Below are 22,577 nucleotides of genomic sequence, written 5' to 3' on the forward strand. Positions count from 1 at the left end.
GGGACAGAGCCAATACTTGAATACATGGCATTCAACCAGAGCTATATCCTATAGGAAATAGTGTTAGGATTGGGGCAAGAAATAAAAACTAATTATGAGCTAACCAATACAATCCAGACCCTCAACTAAGGGCAATGTATTGGTATGATACAGAGATCCTAAGGTACCAGGATGAAAATCTCCTGGATGGACTGATTCAGTGATAGGAGAAGGCAGGTAGCATCCTATTTTAACTAAAAATCCTCTTAACCGTACATTAAGCTCTAATGTTTCTTCTATTCAGATGAGAACCTCTGAGTTCTTCCTAAAAATTTATAAATGTGTTACCCTGGCATTAAATCTCTGCTTCCCTGCCCTTCTTATATAGGGGCACATACATATATAATATTTTTTTTTGATTCTCAATTTGTTATTTATACTACTCTATTCAAATTTAATATTTTCTCTTCTGTTTATTTCTTATAAAAATAGTTTTGTTTTTTCTAGAAAATAAAGGATATTTTTACTTGCCTTTCATTTTAGAGTTTTTTATAGTCAAAATAACTCCTCCTGAGTTCTAGATGGATTTAGCTTAGAACTTCAAATTACTTGGTATTACAAGTAATTGCAATTTTTTCTCTGGATAGTTAGACACAGGGGCATATAGACAGAGAATGACAGACATACATGCTAAATTTTATATTTACATAATATTTATGTATATTTTCTAATTTGATTTTCAAAATAATCCAGTGAAATATAGTAAATAGAATAAATATTGCTAGTCCACTTTTACAGATGAAAAAAAATGAACTTGTAGGATCTTTCCTAACATAATAATATATGTATATATGGATAGATATAATAAACATGAATATTAACCTATATCTTCTGAATCCAAATTTAGTCCTTTTTATTCTTAACCAGACTGCCTCTCACTTAAAAGCAAAATAAAATATAGAAATATTCAGCATTAAGACAAAAATATTAGAAATACTAAATAATTGATAAAATAGATCTCTGTATTATCCCTCCTTACTTTTCAAAACTATTCCATATAAAAGAATTCATAGAAATATTTATACATGAATCATCAATACAGCTTAAATTTGACATGACAGGGACAGCTAGTTGGTGTAGTAGATAGACTTCAGCCCTGAAGTCAGGAGGACCTGAGTTCAAATCTGGCCTTAGTCACTTATGACTTCATGGCTATGTGACCCTGGGCAAGTTACTTAACCCCAGTTTGCCTCTGTTAAAAAAACAAACAAACAAAAAAAGAAAAAACAACTTGACATGACAAATCATGTCATCATTCCATTAAACAAATATTCATCTGTGGAAGTAATTATTTAAGGTCAATCTTTTTCTACATTCCTATATGTACATATGATAAGAAAAATTATAACATAAAGGCTAAGTGCTACATCACATATCATTTAAACATTATTCAATCTCCCTGAAAAATTTTAGAAGTAAAGAAATTAAATTGAGTTTGAAGCAAAGTAAACATAGTATATTCTATTATTCTACTGAAATATTTTAAAAACAAATTCCAATTATAATATATATGTATATTACATATATATATATATAATATAAATATGATATAAAACCAGAAGGATTATATAGTGGAATTCATTTTTTAATGGAACAGCTTATATTATTTCTGTACTCTGTAGTGTGAAAATAATTGAAATATTCAAAAAATGATGGAAGAATGTATGCCCCAGGGAAAAATAATTTAAGTTTTTCTGTTGAAACTGCTGGGAAAAGACCAATATCTTATTAAAACTGAAAACATGCTGCTCATTTCTTTTGTGAACTGTAGGGAATTTCAGAACATTGTAGTAAGTAATTATTTATATATCCAAGTGGATTTTGACATTCACTGTTAAAATTGTCATTAGAATTTAAAAGATATTCAAAATTGAAGCAAAATTATGGAAGACTAAATTATGTCACGGTGAGATGACAGATCACATATATTAAAAGAAAAAAGTGTCACCTCATAAATTCATCCTCTTACAAAAACAAGCAAAGGATCAGTTTTTATCTAAAATTCATTAGGACCAAAATGCTCAGAATTTTGTTTCCTGCTATATTCCACCAAAGGTAAAATGAAGAAATGTAGGCACACAAAGGTTATAAATAACATGTATATAATAAAACCTTATCATTATTATTGTTGCACACACATATCCAGAAATGTCAAGTACATGTCAATGTACACATTTATGATTATAATTTATGTTTATGTGCAGCAAGATAAACTTTGTTTCCTATGAAATATCTTTTCTTTGAATAGTTGCAAACTGTCTTTCAATATAAAATTTTTAAAAATCTTTGTATTCTTGCATGAAAATGTCTTTAAATATTATATATCAACATTCACAATAAGAGTTTATATGCATATAGTGGCATAAGATTTGAAAATCACTTTACATATATTATTTATATTGCACTTTATTATTCATTGAATGATAGGATTCAAAAGTAGAGGAACATTATAGATTACCCAATCCTTTACTGTCCTACATAATAAATAAAGAAACTTCATAGAAGTTTCAAGTTATACCAAACTATACAGATAATAAGTTGCAAAATCCAGATTTTAATTTTGAATCCATATCCTTTCTATTACATCATCCTACTGTTATTGATATGAGCAGCTCTCAGTAATGATTCCTCTTCAATTTTTTTTTAGTTTTCCATTCACAATTCCATTTGATTTCTTTCTGTTTGGTGAAACAGCTTAATGGCTACAAAGCCAATGTCCTTTTCAAGAACATCCTCATCTGTAGATTAGTGAAAAATATCAGATTCCCAAAGTAGTATTTCAACTGTGTCTACCCAATGCATGTGATAAATCTTTGGAGAATTAAAATCTGATCAATTCTAAATTTTATAAAAAGACAACAACCAATTTGACTGATATTTTCACTGAACTAACCAGTTGTTTGGGTGATTTATACTTATAAAAATGTTTCTAACTAATTAGATTCTCATAAGCCAAAAGAGAAATATAGGACCCAACATCAAGTCATCATCCTTTGTAGAATTCATTACATAATACTCTGTAAGTCCAAAGACAACAAATACTATTTAATAATGATAATGACTTAAAACATGAACAATTACTAATGATCATGTCTCATGGATTGAAATGGTCAGAATTCTGATTCAGAGTTTGTGTATTTGCTTGTTTCTCAAAAACACTTAAGAAATATAACCACAATCCATCTTACTTTGTCATCCAGAAAGAAATCTGAATGTACTCCATGTTCTAATATTTTAATAAAATGATAAATCATTGTGGTTTTTTTTTTTTGTTTTTTTGTTTTTTAGCTTTACCTGAAACTGTATGATCCTTAAGGTCTCTCGTTATTTTTATTCTTGCATGAGGAAAGATGTACTGTGTAGGCTTCCCATTCATCTGAAGAATATAAAACATACATATTACAAAATACATAATCCATTTAGGCAATACTTTAACTGTATACATGGGTGTATATGTTTGTTTTCCTAGTTAATTTTATAACATCTTTCAAAAGTCAGTGGAAAACATAATAAAAGGTTTGAGTCACTGCTTTGCAAATTACTCACACGATAGTAGAATTTTTAATATAATAATATTTTGATTTTAACACATAACTTTTCCTTTATAATTCTAATCTAGCTCCCTTAAATAACACATAATTGTTGTTGATGAATGTATTTTTTTCTGAGATTACTTTAGTTTATAACTGACAATAAAAAGCCTATCCCTAAACAACAATTAGCAAAATAGTAACAGTAAGTGATTTGACAGAAGAAATTATTGTAAAAATTTTACTTGTCTACTTTTGGTCTGGAAAAATGAGAAAATGAGATATTCAAGTAAATTTTCTTTTTTCCAAGTCAGAAGGTAGGACAAATTGGGCTTTTGCTACTACCAGTCTACTACTAAGTATATTCAGATGATTCCCTAAACTTTATTATCCATACTGACTTCTTTTTTGTGTTCTACATCAGCATATCAGGTCTAGATGAAACAAATCAACTAGTGGTAATTTTCATTTTCACAGTTAGGATACAAAAAAAAAAAAAAAACAAAAACAAAAACAAAAAAAAACTTCTTAAGTACCATATCAGAAAGTTACAATTAGACATCATTGTGTTAGAAATAGGGCTATAGTTCTTAGCAAACTGAGAGATCAATGAGTCAACACAATGCCATGGTCCCCAAAAGAAGTGAATATAAATTTTGGGCTGCAAAAAAGAGGCTCCGAACCAGAACTTTATGGTTTCAAATTACATTCTGCTCTTAATGGTACTATCTTGGAAGAAAATTGATGTCAGAAATTTCTAGAGAATTACAAGTAGGATGGCTAAAGGCTTAGAATTTGTCACATAAGGAACTTTCTAAGGCAGTGGGGATGGTTAGCCTGCAATAGAGAACTCTGGCAGAGGAGAATAATATTTGAAGATATAGAAAAGGAATTGAATTTAATTTTATTGATACCAAAGAACTGGACCAGAATGGGCAGAATGTTCAGAGAGACAAATCACAATTTAATGAAAAGTGAAATAGGCTACCTTAAAAACAAAGGGCTTTTCTTTTGGCATTTTCAAATAAAGATGGAATAACAATCATATTGTAGTGAAGATGTTGTTTTTGGCATGACTTAGATGACATGACTACTGGGATCTCTATGCTTTTGTGAAATCCTGTGAATTTTACTGGTCACCTCTTTGTGAATGAGCTACTTGTTCCTTAAGATCAGTGTGTCCTGAACTGAGCTGATTATTTTTTCAGTTATCTCCTACTCTTCTTTTTCTTGTGTCCTAAATCTAATTCATTATCAAGTCATATCACTATCACTCCAAAAATGTTGCAAAATCTATTCTTTTTACTGTCACAGTGACAGTAAAGACTTTCATTATACCCAATCTGTATCATTACAATAGACGCCTAAGTCTTGTGTTCAATCTTCTCACCTATTCTTTATATCACTTCAAGAATGTAGCTAATACAAAGATATTATTTCATCTGTCCATTAAAAAAATTCTTTGTCATAAACATTTTTGGTTTAGTAGTGTTCCAGGGCTTATTGTTCAGTTTGTGTCCAAATGTTTGTGAGCACACTTGGGGTTTTCTTAGCAAAGATATTGAAGTGATTTGTCATTTCCTTTGCCAGCTCTGAGGAAACTGAGGCAGAATTAAGTGGCTTGCTTAAGGTTGTACAGCTAGTATCTAAAATCAGATTTGAATTTATGAAGTCTTCCTAACTCTAGATTCAGCCTTCTATCAACTGTGCTACCTAGCTGCCCCACAGATCAGAACCCAATAGAATTAATTGCAACTTTGAAGATAAATTGAAATTTTTTGAGATCCAAGCTATCTACAGAGAAATTTTCTATGTAGATTTTACACAAGATATATTTTCTTGATAGTGGTAAATAGCTTATGTGAATCTCTATCTGCTTGATATTAACAATAAGATAATTACTGATGCCAATAACACATGTAACACTGATAATAGATCACAAGTCTGTAATGGAAGTAGCAATCTCAGAAGAGCTGATTAAATTCCAGCTTCAACTGTAGATCACGACCCTATGTGGGGTCCAAAACTGAAATGGGAGTCACAAAATTATGATTTATTGTCAGTAAATGTTTGATTTATACACCTATTTTATATTGCTATATATCTGGGTTCTTGGGTGAAAAAGGGTTATGAGTAGAAAAAGTTTAAGAAGGTCTGGTCTAGATAACTGTTTAAGTTTATCTATGAAAAAACTGAAGGCCAAATGGGATTAAAACAGCCTTGGGGGCAGGTAGGTAGTGCAATGGATAGAGCACCTGAAGTCAGGAGAACCTGAGTTCAAATCTGATCTCAGACACTTAACACTTCCCTAGCTATATGATCCTGAACAAGTCACTTAACCCCAATTGCCTCAGAAAAATAACAAAAATAAAAACAAAAAAAAAACAAAAAATAAACAAACAAACAAAACCAGCCACCTTCTCTCTTCAGAGCCAGAGTTCTTTTCTAGGCTTTTAGAGGAGAGTTTGAATTTTATTCCTCTCATTCAAATATTAAAAACAATGACAGGTAATTCATACTTTTGTATAATTTTAAATATGATGGTAAATATCTGCTGCAGAAAATAATCTTCAAAATCCTCCTAGTTTTCTTCTGATATTTTCATTAAAAATGCCATCAAAACATGCTTAAACTATTTTGATAGTTCTTAAAGAACTTCGTCAGATTTCTTAGAGAAGAGAAAGTTTAATCTTTCTCCTCTTCCCTCCTGAAATCCCCCTACAACTTGAACCAAAGAAAACTGCCTATTTTCAGCTACCTTATTTTTTTGTTGGTAAAAGTATCATCTATAATCTTCTCTGTTATTTTGTGATCATTCTGTGTTTGAGATATCTTTTTTTAAAAAATCAGTCCCTGATTCTCATTAAAGCAATTTAATTTCAGCACATTCAGATTTTGCATTCTTCCTAAATTCATCTTCTTAGGTGATATTGTCACTTCTTCATGTAGTTCATTGGGTACTCAGGTGGCAAATAGGATGTTTCCATTATTGTCACTAATAAGCACCAGTGATCACTACTGAGTATAACTACTGCCATATACTAGATTTCATATTGTTGTATTCCTTGTGGAATCTTCTATAAACACTCTTAAGATGATGACCTGGCTTTGCTGAATTGAGTACCAATTTCTCAGATAGTTCACTTTATCTTCAATTATTCTTTATTGTCTGCTTGTAGTTTTCCATCATCTGTTATATATTAAAAATGAGCTTACAATGGTATTGCTTGTCTCATGTGTCTCTTCTTGTGGAGAGGATTAAGCATTTTATAATTGTAGTAAATTTTAGATATTTTCTCTTTGTTCTATTGATTTCTGCATGTTCAATTTTTTAAAAAATCCTAACTTTTGTCTATTTTACCTTTTTTTAAGTTGAAAGTTTATTTAAAATTTAATTAAATTTCACTGTTATATTTTGCAATATCTAAAAGCATCAGATTACATCTTTTAAAAAGTTTTATTGAAATCTTTTGTTTTTATACCACAACCATTTTCAAATATAGCCCTCTATTTCTATCTAGTATCTTTGTTTTGTTACAAACAGTCAAAAAAAAAAACAGTTAAGCAAAATCAACCAAAATAGAGATTATATCTTAAAAAAGCACAACCCTTCCATATTCACAGTGCCATATCTTACTAGAGAGAAAAGAATGGAAGGAAAAATAGGAAGAAAAAGAAAGATAAAAGAAGGGAGAGAGAGAGAAGATATATATTTTTAAACTTTTCCAGGGTCAAGTTTTGTCATTAAAATTATGCACGATTTAAATTTTTTATTGTTTTTATAATTTATATTGTTATTGTCATGTATATTTTTCTACCAAGTTATTTCATTATTAATTCATGTAAGTCTCAAGTTTCATTGAATTTGTCAACTCATCATTTCTTATGGTTTATGATCTTACTTTTGAAAGTATCTATAGGCAGCAGACAATTACTCTAGTTAATCTTTTTCATTTTGTTTTTAATCTCAAATCATATTTTTCAATATAATTTGTATTATCCTTTCCTTGACTCATTTTCACAGGAAAATCATTATGTTTCCTTGCTTATGATGGCTTAATTTCAATATTTGTGTCAAGCTCTTCATCAAATTTCTCCGCTTTATCCTCTATAATGCATGTTGGGACATAAACTATAATTATCTTTCCAGTACTAGGTAAACTTATATTTATCATGATCACTGCAAGACAAGATGACCCATGAATTGATCTACTTACTTTGCTAACTACTAAACATAAAGTAAAACCAGCTCTATTTTTTTTTCTTCCCTCAAAAATAGCTTATGAGTCACCCATACATTTGGTTTCTTTATGCCTTCTTATTTAACTTATAGTAAAACATCATAGTGAATCTATCATTATGTGTGTGATTCATTTTTACCAGTTTTATACAACAATTGGTATTGGACAATAATCCTAAGTGAACAGGACTAAATTAATGATTTTAGTAAAGACTTATACAACTGAATCTACATAGTGCTTTAAGACTTACAAAAACACTTTTCTTATTTTTTTCTAATATGGTAGCCACAACAAATCTGTAATTAATTGCTGCTATTATCTCACTTAATAGATGGGCGAAACTGGATGAGATGAATTTAAGATGTCTTGCCTACTATGGTCACAATACCAGTAAGATGATTTAAAATTCCGTTATTCCTGATTCCAAACAATATTTTATTTTTCTGCACAATACTGACTAGCAGGCTCCTTAGTGTAAGAACTGTGTAATTCTTGTTATCTTTTATTATATATCTATTTTGACATAATGGTTCTGATATTGTCAATGGGCTATCACATAATATATTCAAAAAGCTGTTTTTAATAGTGTTATCCACCATAGCTTAGAATTAGAAACCAATGAAGCTATTGTGATAACTGTATAATTTCAATTCTCATTTCTGAGACTTGACTATAAGAACTAACTGATTATGCCATCTCTGTTTCTATTTGGCTATATGAGTTACCAAAACAAAACCAAATACAGGTAATTTAAATAATGTGAACTTCTGTATAATATGTGACAGAGCTTTGTACTCTTAACAGTTTACTGGAATAGAAAGAAAATTGGATGTAGCTCTTATTTTAAAATATTTGTGAATAAAAACAGGTATCTTTAAATATTTGGGGGCTTTCCCATTAGAATGATTTGCATTTTAAAAATAACTACTACAATTGTATTTTACTATTAAGTGAATAGACATTTTATAACTGGTCAATAAAAATTAAGATTGTGAATGCCAAATATGTACAATATGATCAAGAGGAAGTACAATTCAATTAGGATTAGTAGCTCAGGATTGTGAATACCACTGATACCATTATGATATTGAAGGGCACAGAAAATAATTTTGTAAACTAGATACGTAAGGTGGAGGGAAATTAAATAATTTGACCAAGATCCTCTATACAAGGGAAGTATTTAATAGATTAAAAAAAAAAAAAAGAATGAAATTAAGGATGATATTGTGTTTTTCTCTCTTGTACAGGATAGTTAACAGTTTTGTTTTTTTTTTTAAACTATGTTAGTTTAAAGGAATACTACTAATGAAAAATATATTGTACCCCCTTATATTTATCCCTTATTAATTTTTTTAAAAACATTTCCAGGAGAATCTAAAGAATTAAATTCCTCTCATATATTATATTCTCTTTTTGTGGAAATTTATTTAATGATTTTCCAATACAAGATCTATTTTAATGGCATTATTAAATTGCAAACAAGTTACATTTTTTCTAAAAACTATAAAAAATTATTTATTTAGTGGAGCACAATTTTATATGCATAGAGGAATATCAAGTATGTTCTTAAGATTGACGTCATTAAAAATGCTAAATTCACATTTATTAATAAAGCCTAATACTTATATGTTTTAAGGTTTGTAAAAACTTTATTTAAACAAACTCAATTGACTCCTAAAACTCATTGAAATATGTTATTTTTATTAACATTTTTCAAATAAGGAGACTGATTTAACTGTTTTCAGTTAAATGACTGACTCAGGTTCAAAAATCAATCAAGTATCTGAGAACTCTGCTCTTGACTCCAAGTTCAACATTCTATCTACTGTGTTTCATTTTTGCTTTACTAAGAATGATAAAGTTATATATGCAAAGGGAGATAGATCTATATAACTCATGGTAAAATGAAATCATAACCCTTTCCCACTTTATGTTATGTGGGTGAATTAATTAGTTTTTCTGCAAAAAATAATGTAATAATATATGCAAATATCAATATTGTCTACGTAGGTTAATGTGATATTTACATTATTAGGGTGTTTAATTATTTTTCCTGTTTTTTTTTTCCAGTGTTTTGATTCTCTAGACAGAGAAGTAAAGGATTTAGGGAAGAGACAATATGCAAAACAAAACAAAACAAAACAAAACATGAATTTTATTACTGAATAATTTTTTAGAATTAAGAAAATCATGAGGATGAACTAATATTGACAAATACATCATTCCATTTGTCATTACATGCAAAGTGAATTGAATTTAAATGTGTTTTGATTCATGTGTTTAGACTGAGTTGAGCTTTATTTCTTAACTTTTGGCATAAAAGAATAAAAAAGAAATAAGGTATGCAAAGATACTGTATAGTTTACAAATAAAAAGAATTAGAAAAATGGGGTCAGAAAGAGTTAGATGTGATTGAAAAACAAAGAATAAATAACACTGGTAAAGAGTGAGTAGATGAATGAAAATGAACTTTGTTTATACTTTTGTTAAAATAAATGTTAAAAAAGGATTATGATCAAAATAAAGCAAAAATTTAAAGTAATCCATTTTTAACTATCACATCTTGCTTTTCTTTATATTGTCTGTCTGAAATGAATCTGGATTTGGAGATCATCTTAATTTAAAGTTATTATTGGATAATGAAATTATGCAAGGAGCCATTTTCAAGGTAAACAGAAAATCAAGACAAACTTTTTTTTCTAATTGTTATAAAAAATTAACTCAATGAAATAATCTAGTATTGAAATTCTAGAAAGATATTTACTTATTAAATCTAATATATTATGGATATATTGTCTTGCAAAGCATTTTGATGCAACTGTCATTATCAATTGCAACTAGATCACTTTAATTTGGACATGTCATTACTTTTTACTAGAATTGCAGAAGGTTAAATTGTGATTTCATTAGTATAAATTAATTTTGATTTAAGAAAATTGAGAGTATTTAAGGTAGAATTTGACTTTTAAAAATTATTTTAAAGTGATAATTTGATGAAGTACTTACTTGTTCTTGATGTTGGCTGAGTGGTCTTGAATGAATCAGTCTTTCTGGCAGTTTCCGGTCAAGACCATGTCCATTTTCTAACCGAGTTTCCCTGGGCTTATCAAACCAATCTGTTTCCTCACGACGTAGGTGATAGGCTTTGGAAACCAAGGAAATGTCAAATGTTCCAATCCAGATGAACAGAGTAGAAGAAAGGGCAAAAATGATCCATAATGCAAACATGCATTTTGAAAATTGCTCATGCAGTTAAAATACAATTTTCAATGAAAGCAAGATACGTTTTTCAAAATACCACCACCAATTAACAAAATCCATTAAAATAGTATATTTCTATGGAATAATACAATATGAGAGCACCATGTAAAAATTTATGGAATAATATTTAAAGGTTCCTGTCAGAGAATTTTGGACATGGAGAAAATCTTAAGAGAACATTTTAAATGTTTGGTTCAATGCAGTGATGGTTAATATCTGTTAGAATACATTTCTAAAATAGAAATTAAAAATATAAAATAAACTAATCATGAGTTAATTTTTCCTTCTCAAAGTATTATAGAAAAGCTTTAAATTAATTTTATTATCAACATAAGATTCTCACTAATTCTACAATGTGGAGGAGGAAGCTATATTACCGCCTTTTCAGTCATTTATTAGAATTTTATAAAAGTAAATTCAATTAATTATATTTTTATGCTTGTCTTTATAATGTCAATTTAGAGTTCCAATTGTTTGTGTGTATTTTTAAATTATTAGTAAATGTGATAAATAGACATTTTTGTATTGTATACATTTTTTTAATCATATAAACATAGCTCATTTTCAGGTGTTCCTGTGTGATTTTGATAAATATGCATATTGTCAGAACAAACCTTAGGGAAGAAAAAAAGATGCATGTGTAGGAGGAATGAGGGTCTTATTTGATAAATCCCCTGTAATTATACTTATTAAATATCTTTGCTTCCCAAATAATTTAACTACCAAAATTAGTTTATTCTGTATTATGACTTTAATACTTCTAGTGTAAAGCAGATTCCAATACTTCCTTATATGTAGTCCAAATGGTATATATCACACTAAACTATACATTAGTGAAGTATTATTCTTAGAGATGCTATCTATTATGCTCCCTAAAGCTGGAAAAAGCAGGCCAATAATATTTACATTCTGTTATTTTCTCTCACAAATTAAATGGTCAATTCTTAAGTCACTGAGAAATCCATGAAATTTTGATTTCTCTTGTTTTGTTTTAACTTGACATTAATATAGCTAATTAAATCTGTGAGATATTGATCAATTTAATAGTTTTTAAAAATGCTTTCAAACCAATAATTTTACTAAATTAACTGGGATATTTAACTGGTCCCCTTATGAAAAATATCAAGAACATAAAGAAAAATTGATAATTAAATATTGTTTGATGAAAATTAAAAAAAAAAAAGTCATGGAGAGTGAAAAACAAAAGAGAACAAAACAATAATTGTTATATGATGAGGTCCCAGACAAAGTCAGAAGTCTACATGGCACCCTACCTGCTGCCCCCCAAAAGAATGGATTTTATTAATTCACTAGGACAACTGGTCAGTTCATTAAGGGAAAAATCAGTCATACCCTGTATAGGTATTATGTTGGCAAAAACAGTACATGGATTGATTATTAAATTAATTTTTGTATAGTGTGATGCTATTTTCAGTGGAAACATTTACATTTTAGTGTATTGAACTTTCAAAAGGCAAGATATTTATATCTGTAATTTTCAAAAGTTCTGTTTAGTTGTTTATTAATTTTATTATGCACACTGAAGATATAGAATGTAAATATATTGAAACAACTCATTTAAGGTAATATGAGTATACATACAATATTTTAAAAAGTTTTTTCTTAGTTTAGAGAAACTTTCAGAGCTATTTTTGTCTCATAATTTTTTAATTGTTTCAGTTCCATAAAAATAAATTCCTGCTTTAGTTATTCATTTAATCTCAAAAATGTTTAATTTCAAAAGATGCCCCAGATATAAATGAAAAAAAACCCATAAAAAATAATTCACTAAATGAGCACAATTAAGCTAATTGTATCTTGAACTAAAACTTTAAAGAACTTGGAAACTATATCATTTCCTTAAATAAGCAAAAATCCATGAAATGGTATAAGATAGGGGCTAAGATATGTAAATGACATATTGTATTAAACATAAAATAATCTATGATGATATATTGAATACTTTTGCAAGCAGAGAACTTATCAAGTGAAATTATGCACCAACATTTCTATTTTTATAAAATTATTTTGAGTTTTGGCTTGATTCTCTTGAGTCTTTAGAGTAAGATAACATGTCCTTTGGGTCCAAAATCAGGCAAAAATGATGTTATTTCCAAAGGGTAAATAATAGATAGAAAAGATAAATTCTCATGTAAATTCTCAGAAAACTTTCTTTTTGTGAATTTACATCAATGCAATCTTTGTTCTAATGCTCAATATATTACAATATTCATTAAAAATTGTCAATGATCCTTTTCTCCTCATTCTTCTGTGACATCTTATATTTTAAACTAAAGTTCCTCCTTTGCTTTTTGTGACATAATTATTCTTATTCTTTTCCTGGTCTATAGTTCTTCCTTTAGTGCCTCATTTTTTTGTTCCCCTTTATAAAATACTCCAAAATCTCAGTCTTTGAGTTTCTATTTTTCTTCTTTTCTTCATATTCTTGGACATTGTTTCTTATAGTATCAGTATAGTATCTTATATAATAGTATCAGTATTTCTTGCTAATTCTCAATTTGTCCATCCCTCTTGCCTCAAAATTTCAATTAAGGTCTAGAATTACATTTCCTACTATATATAAGACATCTTCATTAGAGTTCTTTAGTACCTTGAGTTTTACAAAGGAGATTTAAAGTTCCTTGACCCCCCCAGAAATCTTGAACACAGACTAAGACCCAGTTCCATTTAAGAAGTTTTGATTGCAAAAACACAACTATGTCAACATTCCATTTGGAATGTCAGGGTGGCCTAACTTCTAATTTCTTCTGGTAATAAGAGACTTGTTTATTCCCTCTCATGCTACCATTAATATACTCTTCTCCTCTCATCTAATATGATTCCTTCAAAATCTGTTATCATCAATTTGCCTCTATTTCAAAACCTCATGAATTATACTTTTAAAATCTTTGCCCAATTCACTTTGTTTCCAACCTTTTTTTTTTTTTTCCCCTGTTCTACAATCTGTCCCACTATTATCCTCTACAATTGTAGACTATGGCCAAACTCCCATTTATTCTCAAATATTTACTTATCTCCTTCTACTTCTTAGATTAAATATAGATTTCCCCCAAGCTTAATAATATAATGAAATTCATGGCTTTTTCTCAGTAAGACCTCATTCAACTCTGATTATCCCAAAAAGAAAAGAAAGGATTACTTTGTGCTCTACTCCCCACTAATACTAATAATAATTTGAAACAAATATTTCATTATTGACTTTTGTTTCATATATTATAATGATTTCTCAATATGTCCCCATGCTTTTTCAAGATAACTGATCCATCATTAACTCGATGTAATACATTAATACACCAATTTGTACAACACAATATGCTCTCTTTTTGTAGTTTTAATATCTAGCCAACTTTTGTTTTTTTACTTATGCCATATTCTGCTATTTTCTTCAGCAACTTTAACATCCAGTTTAATGATATTTCTGATACTATTATTCATAGTTCAATAATCTCTTTATCTAAAATTCTTTTCATTTTCTTCCTTATTTCACTCATTCATTAGCCCAGTCACATGATGGATCACAAAAACAAATGAAACTTTTATACCTACAAATTTCTATTGTTTCTTAATTTCAACACTCCTTGGATATGTCTTTCTTCAGTCTCACTGCCATGATCAGAGACATTTTTAACATCTTATATCTGGGTTACAACAAATCTTTTAGATTATTATGTCTCTCTTCTTATCTTTACTCTTTCTGACTTTTAACTCAGCTGCTTTGTGTTTTCTAAAACATCACAAGGATCTACAATTTACTACCAAATCAAACTGATACTCTGAGATAAGGCTTGTGGATACTCCCTTGTTCTTGTCTCATCTAAATTATTTAATTTTATTTTTTACTACCTTTCAACTCTACTAAGCCCATTCTCTTTAACATTTCCTATAGATTTGTTGAATTCCATTCCATGTACCTTTACTCATATTGCTCTTATTATTAGAAATGACCTATATTATTGAAAATGAGTGACTTGAAATCTATGCATATTTATGTCTTACTCATCTTACAAGGACTATTTCAAATGTACAACATAAAAAAAAAAAAAGAAGAAAAATTAAAAAAAGGTTTTCTTGACTATTTCATTCCACATTCTATTCCTGGCTTCCTTAAATTCCTTTGCCATATGAGAAAGTTGGACAATTTATTATGTTTTAACTTGTTCTCTTGTTTCTTGGATTTTTGTCTTTCCTTTATTCAAGATTGTATACTCCTTGCAGTCAAAGGTATATTCACAGGTACGATACACTGTTAAAGACATAGTAGATGTATCTATCTTTTATAATTGTGGGGTGATCGTTTTCCTATAGCAACACATATCTATTTTAAATACAAATACATTGACAATTTATGTAACAATTTTTACCCCAAGGACCCCATAATGTTTTTACAAAGTCATTCTAGAGTCAGCTTAGTAAGTATGTTTGTAGATCTTACAAATTCAGATCAAATTTATCTATCTAATCTCTCAATATTTTTACATAGGTCATTTCCCTACTTTAAAGTTCTAATAATATTTTAAAAATTGCTTTTGAGTGGAAAATTATTTTTACATTAGAATGGATTTTTATATGAATGAATAAGTGAAAAAAAGAACTTATTTCAGAAGTTTATATATCTATATGTCTGGAATATTTATCTTGATGCACAGCTTATTATTACGTGCTACTTATTTAATTTCCAAATTCAGTAACAATTACATTTTATTCCATCCCTTGATTTTGATTCTTCAGTAGCATCTTAATTATCTAACTTTTTAATCTCATGTTTTCCTTGGCATTATGCAACTATCTTTTCTCTCTCTACCTTTCTTAAAGACTCAGATTGCCAACCAATTAAAACCCAAGCACTTTCTCTGACATTTAAATATAGATTATCTATCACAGTTTTATTCCTTTTTTTCACCAATTTTATTTCCCATTATTCTTCCCATCTCAGATACCAATTCTGTAACCAAAATCAAATGCTCATTTATACTAATATATGCCTTAAATTTCCTATTTCCATCACTTTGTTTATGATAGTTATTGATATCAGTAATACTACTTTCTTTCATATCAATCTGGTTTCCTAATTTTACTTTAATCCCTAGGTTGCAATTGATGGCCTTGAAGTCTTTGATCATAAGTAGAATTCTACTATTTGTCACTTTTTTTTCTTGTTTTATAGATATGTATTGGTGTCTAATTTTATAACTAGACTTTAAATTCCTTGAAAGATAATAACATTATATATTCTTTATATTCTCTCTCAGAATACCTTAGACATAACAGGTATTCAATAAAAAATTTAGTGAATAAATGAATTGGTATATTAGTCTGCAATTTAACAAAAGCTAAATAATTTATATCTACATGGAAATAAGAAACAGTAGTAGCATTTAGAGGATATTTAATATACTTGTAATTATGATAAAAATAATTTTTGTTACCTTGGAACCTATCCCTCCCCAGCATCCTCATTAGAAGTTACTAAATCATTTTCATAATCTGTTATATCCTATGATGGATTAAATTTAGCTCTAGCTAATAATTTATGAAAATAAAGAAATTTAAATTTATGTATATATATATATATATATATATATATAATTTTGAAGAAAGAATGCAAACTATAATCAATTATAATCCATTATTGGAGTACTCATTTGTTTATCTAAATCATCTATTCCACATTCTTTTCTCTTTCCTCATTTGTTGGTATCTAAAATTAACATCCAAAAAAAAAAATCTTTTAGCAATTGAAATGAATTAATCCACTATCTATTTCTTGTGCATGGCTTGAATTCACATATAAAATGTATAGTTCTGATGCTATTTATAAATATGGGAAAATGAGTTTGTTTTCTAGGTTGCATCTAGAAAGATATGGCAAAAGTTATGATTTAATTTCATTTAACTCCTTTTGATAGTTCCATGATAAAATGAACTAACATATTTGAATACTCTAACATGCTTACAGTAAACTAAAGCCAAAGAGATTAACTTTATTTGCAAATTCTATCCAAATTCCGTTTTGCTCATAAAAACTTACCACTTACAAATTTTACTCTTTCTGAGTATTTAAATGACTTGATAAATCAAGTAAAAAATAAATCAAAGCAGACTTTCAGACCTCCAAGCAAAACTTAAAGAAAATAAAGGGAAATATAGCAACCTACATGAGAACAATAATTACTTTTTCTTGAAGTAGTATTATAGAAATATGTAATTAATCAGAATGCACCAAAAGCTGCAATATAATAAATTTATATTTATAATAAAGTATAGTGAGTAAGGTAAAGCACAAACTCTGGGTGCCTCATGCAGTGTCCTAATATTGGAGTAATCACATCTTATTACCAAACTGACAGAGTTACATATCATTTATTTATATAAACCAGAATCATTGTTAGTGGAAATTACATAAATTTATATATTATTATATATTTATATAAATTATATAATTATATAACTCTGTCAGTTTGGTAATAAGATGTGATTACTCCAATATTAGGACACTGCATGAGGCACCCAGAGTTTGTGCTTTACCTTACTCACTATACTTTATTATACTTTTATAAATAGCATAAATCTATAGTAATTTTGTGATCCTGTAACTTAATTTTATTATAGTGTAAAAAAAAATCTTGGTTTAAAGAACTGCTTCTTTACTTACCTTATGGTTCAAAATGAAAGACTCTTGTCAAGTTAAGGTGGTTATAACTATTGCATTATGCATTGTAATATCTATATATATATATATATATGTATATATATATACACATATATATATCTATTCAAATATATGTTTATATGCATACATACATATGTGGATATGTGTATGCATGTATTAACCACTTTAAGAATTTATCCAAGGCATGTAGAATCTTCAAACACTTGAAAAAAGTTTAAAGGCCAACTCTTCACATATAGGGTTTTTTTTTAGTTGTCTGAGTTCAATAAAAGAATAGCAAATGTTTGATTTGGTCATATACTATATTTTCCACTTTTCAATAGGTTCTTTTAGTATTTATAAATAAGTTCTTATATTAATATTGTAAGTTGTAAAGAAAAATATGGCTTCACCTACAATAAATTGTAAGAGATAATACTTACATATTACATTACAGTAGCTAATACGTTAAGAACAAAATGAGACATTGCTGAATATAAATATTATGGTAACTGGAAAATATAAATTAATCATGAAAGAAAACTTATACCATTTCATGTCATGCACATTTTTCTATTAAGATGATCATTTTTATAGGGGATAAAAACATGCATTTTTATTTTATGATAGATTACACAATAACATGAAAATTTATAGCAAGCATTTATTTTTTTTACAATTTCCCTATTTCATTCAATGTCCAAGTGATTTTTCATTAATTTTTTCTGCTATATATTTAAACAAATTTCATATTAAATCTTACATGTCTTTGTATTACTGTAATCAATACATTTTACTATATTTTTAATGTTGACTATCAGATTGGTGACTTCTTTTTACAATGTAGACAACCATAACAAATATTATTTCATATATTTAATATGTCCTCATCACATGAAAAAATCAACAATTCAGTCTTTTATAAGCTTTGTATAAATAATGCCACATAAACTAGAAACATCTACATGTTTTGACATCATGTAAATAAAACATCCAAGATGTCTGACTGAATTTTTGGAATTTCATTGACTTCCTTTCTCAATAAATAGACAGAGTCTTAAATATTATTTAAGTTGATGAAATATTATATTTTATTTATTATTCATAATTCTTCATTTTGTTAATCACCTAAAATGGTCAAGTTATTCTTAGAATAGTGTTATCTTTTTTTTAAAAATGGTTGTTGAGGAGTCATCTTACTATCCTCTAAGTCAACAACCAATTAAAAATGATGCTTATACAAAAATTCTGCAAAAATATTAAAAGCTATAGACATATAATGCCATAAACTCTAGCTTATTTAATCAACTCATTCAAACAACAATTAAGTAAAAAGAAAGAAAAATCAATGAAAAGTACTCTGTGTAACTCAATTGACTGGTCAATAAAAAAAAAAAATGATCAATCCAAGACAAACATAACTTTATTATTATATAAAGTTATCTAAAAGCAATAATCAAGTGATTTCCTCAGATGTTATGAACTCTAAAGATGTTCTTATGTCTAAATTCTATGATACTAACTACTTAAATTCAAAAGGAATGTCAAATTATAACTGATCAATTAGATTTTATTAACATTTAAACATTGTTTGAATGACAAGATAGAAGCTAATAAATTGTAGAGGGCAAAATTCAGCAGGGAAATACTATCAGGTCTAAGACTTATTAATTTAACAAAGCAAACTGAAGGAAATTGATCACGGTCTTTCAAAGTTTTAAACAAATAATAGGAAATTTTAAAGTTAATTTCAATGAGTAAAGTTCCATCTGTGATGACCATGTTTTATTTAAAAGTAGCTATTTTATAATGATTTTAGATAAGGACATATGCAAAGAAATGAAGGGGAAACCAGAACAGGAAGAGAAATATCAGCAGCAGGAGCAGCAGCAACAACAATAACAACAACAAAAGAATGAAAATAAAACATGCTTTCAAGTCTACACACAATACAGACTCTTCTTTTACAAAAAATAAAATTAAAATAAATATACAAACAACACACTGAGAAAACAGGAAGAATAAGTCCTTGGAGAAGGACAATTAGACATGCAGAGAAATGAGGATCTGTGTTTTCATGGGAACATAACAGCTTGGGGCCTAGTTTACCTTCACTGTCTGACATGGCATGTTGGAAGTCATCCATGAAGATTGCAATATCCCGATCATAGCTTCCTCGAGTCCGTGACTCTTCCCTCATATGCTGCTGAACTTCAGGCAATGAATGACTTGATCCAAATTGATCTCTGGTATCAGCAGATATTGGTGGCAGTGGACCAGCTGCAGCTCTTGCCATTCCCATTGGTTGGCCAACAGGGCTCAAAGGACTTTCTTCTTCAGAGTTCTGAGCAACAATTGGTATTCTTCCTCTGCTCTGGCTAATAGGCAGACTTGTGGGCTTAGTTCTGCCAGAGGGTGTAACATGACTAAAAGCAACATCTAAAGCTTCCGCCTCTTGAGCCTTCAGTCTTAAAGAAGAGCTTGATGAATCTCTCTTTATGGATAAATCAAGTCCATAGACGGAGGATGGTCGAGAAGAAGGCCTTGATCTAGTGCCACTACCATAAGGCTTGTCTGCTTCATCTTGTAATGCTGACCGGATTGTGGAACCCAAAGTGCCCAAGCCTGTTCCAAGGGATGAAGTAAGGGATGATCCTATGAATTTCTGTTGGTCTGTGATATTTTTCCTAAGGCCAAATGTAATATCATCCTGAAGAAGTCTTGCCCTGGAAGAAATGCCTCCAACTGATGGAGAGCTAGAAGTCATATAACTTGAGTAATCAGGTTCAAGGTCTCTGCTTTCTTGAATTGGTGAAAATTTTGACATTTTGGGGTCAATTAGTGATTTTTTATGCTTTGCTTGCTTTTGATAAAGGATTGCTGCTGGAAGTTGTTTTGCTGCCTGTTTTTCAAGTGTCAGTCTACTAATGCTATATTTCTCTGATTTAGGGAAATGCCTATAGCTAGTGTCTGCATGGTAATAATGGGAAAGCCCGGCGAGATGGTCTAAACTTTCTGCACCACGACGGAATTCCTGCTTGATCTGATGTTTGAGAAGTTTCAATTCATATGGATCATCCATTGGATCTTCATCTGCTTTTACATATGAATGTAGTCTAGAAGAAGTTTGTAAAGGTGCTAGAAAATCTGTAACTTCTTGGGTTCTGCGAGTCTCTGTTGTTTGAAGGAGGCGGTCAGTTTTTGTCAAATCCTTATCATGAAGGCTAAATGCAGTACTCAGTGAGGCTGTTCCTTTAGTAAGCTCACCAATATCATCAATTAGGAGATAGTTCCGTGGTGTGTGATGTTCTATATCTGCATAGAAAGAATCTGCAGATATGCTTGAGATTGGACTGCCTGCTATGCTATTTCTTTCCTCTAAACCTATTCTTAAATCTAAACTATTATACTTACTACCAAGGTGGGACACTGCATAAGTATTCTCAGTAGAAACTGGTGCTATCATCAGTGGTTGATTTCGAATGACTTCATAATTAGATGTTATTTTAGGTTCCAAATATAATGTAGATTGCCTTGGTTTTTGCTGTATGACCATCATCTGAGATGGAAGTTGATATGAAGGCTGTGGTGTTGGTGGAGGCTGTGTTTGTGGTGTGAAGGACATTGTAGCCACAGTTTGGAAGGTAGGCTGGGTCTGATAAGGGGAAACCTGCTGATGGTATAAAGGCTGCTGTTGGTAAGGAGACTGTTGGGTATACTGAGTTGGTGCTTGGGTTGGAAGAGCAGGGGAGGAGAACTGGTACTGGGTGTAAGGACTTGTTGGTGGAACTAACTGAGATTCTGTCTGTGTTTGGGGTGGCATAAATTGGTTAAATTCCGTTTGGGGTGCAGTTCTAGGTCTTTCCAAACCATGCTGACTTTCTATTCGGGTTGGCCGAGTGCTGCTTACTTCACTATCTGACATATAATCACGGTCCTCAGCTACTCCCTGGAGATAGGCTCGCTCTCTCTTTTCCCTTTCCTTTAATAAGGCTTCTTTTCTTCGGTTTATTCCCATTTCCAAGTAACGCAACTTTGCATCTATCTCCTTTTCTTCTTCATCCAATTCAGCTTGCTTCTTCCTGAGTTTTGCTGATTCCCTTTCCACAAGATCAAGTTCTCTATCTATATCCTGGAGGATTTTGGCTCTTGCCATAGTGTTAGTTCTGCAGATTCTTCTTCGGGAAACAGAACCCATAGTGCTGTATGCTGATGGGGTTCCTGAGGAAGTTTCTTCAGGAGGCGGATTTGGTAGTGTCCTCTTTACTTTCTTCTGGCTGCCAGAAGCAGTCATAGTCTGAGAGCCTTTGGTCTAAAATATAAAAGAAAAGGAGAATTGATCAGAAAAGTTAAAAAAACAAACAAACAAACAAACAAAAAAAAAAACATTATAAGTGGCACTTTAAAGAAAATGTTTTTTTCTTTTTTTATTCATTTGACAGCAATAATCAACTCCTTTGTTCTTTATCCGGTTTCTTCATTCTACTTTATATATCTTTATTTTGGTCAAATGAAACTAATTGAAGCATAATGTTTTTTCTGTCTTTGAATGCAGATGTGCATCATTATATTATCTGAAAATTTTAAAAATTTGTAAAATCAAAATTAAAATGTTACTGTGAAGATGTAGATTTCATTTTTAAAAGACAATATTTATAATAACATTTAAATTAAAGCCATGCTATTGGTATGTGTGTATGTTATGTGTGTCTGAAAAATTCATGTTAGTCATTCTAAAATTTAAACAATATTTTGATGAAAATGCAAATTCATCATTAAAAATAGGTGTGAATTTGAAATGTTGAAAATAAATTTGGAATGCTGCATCTGGTATGA

General features: G+C 29.5%; 1 protein-coding gene across 5 annotated transcripts in view; it reads right to left on the bottom strand.

Moving 5' to 3' along the window:
• PCLO (piccolo presynaptic cytomatrix protein) overlaps positions 1 to 22,577 on the bottom strand; it is a 520,130-nt gene that overhangs the window by 202,798 nt on the left and 294,755 nt on the right. For all 5 annotated transcript variants that reach the window (XM_074268505.1, XM_074268506.1, XM_074268503.1 and 2 more), the window contains exons 7-9: positions 19,851 to 22,053; positions 10,817 to 10,953; positions 3,334 to 3,415 (exon numbers count right to left, since the gene is read on the bottom strand). In XM_074268505.1, the coding sequence (XP_074124606.1) occupies positions 3,334 to 3,415; positions 10,817 to 10,953; positions 19,851 to 22,053 (2,422 nt within the window). The remainder of the gene's footprint in view (positions 1 to 3,333; positions 3,416 to 10,816; positions 10,954 to 19,850; positions 22,054 to 22,577) is intronic.

The sequence above is a fragment of the Sminthopsis crassicaudata genome, chromosome 5 (assembly GCF_048593235.1).
Source record: "Sminthopsis crassicaudata isolate SCR6 chromosome 5, ASM4859323v1, whole genome shotgun sequence".
In the NCBI taxonomy this organism is placed as follows: Eukaryota; Metazoa; Chordata; class Mammalia; order Dasyuromorphia; family Dasyuridae; genus Sminthopsis; species Sminthopsis crassicaudata.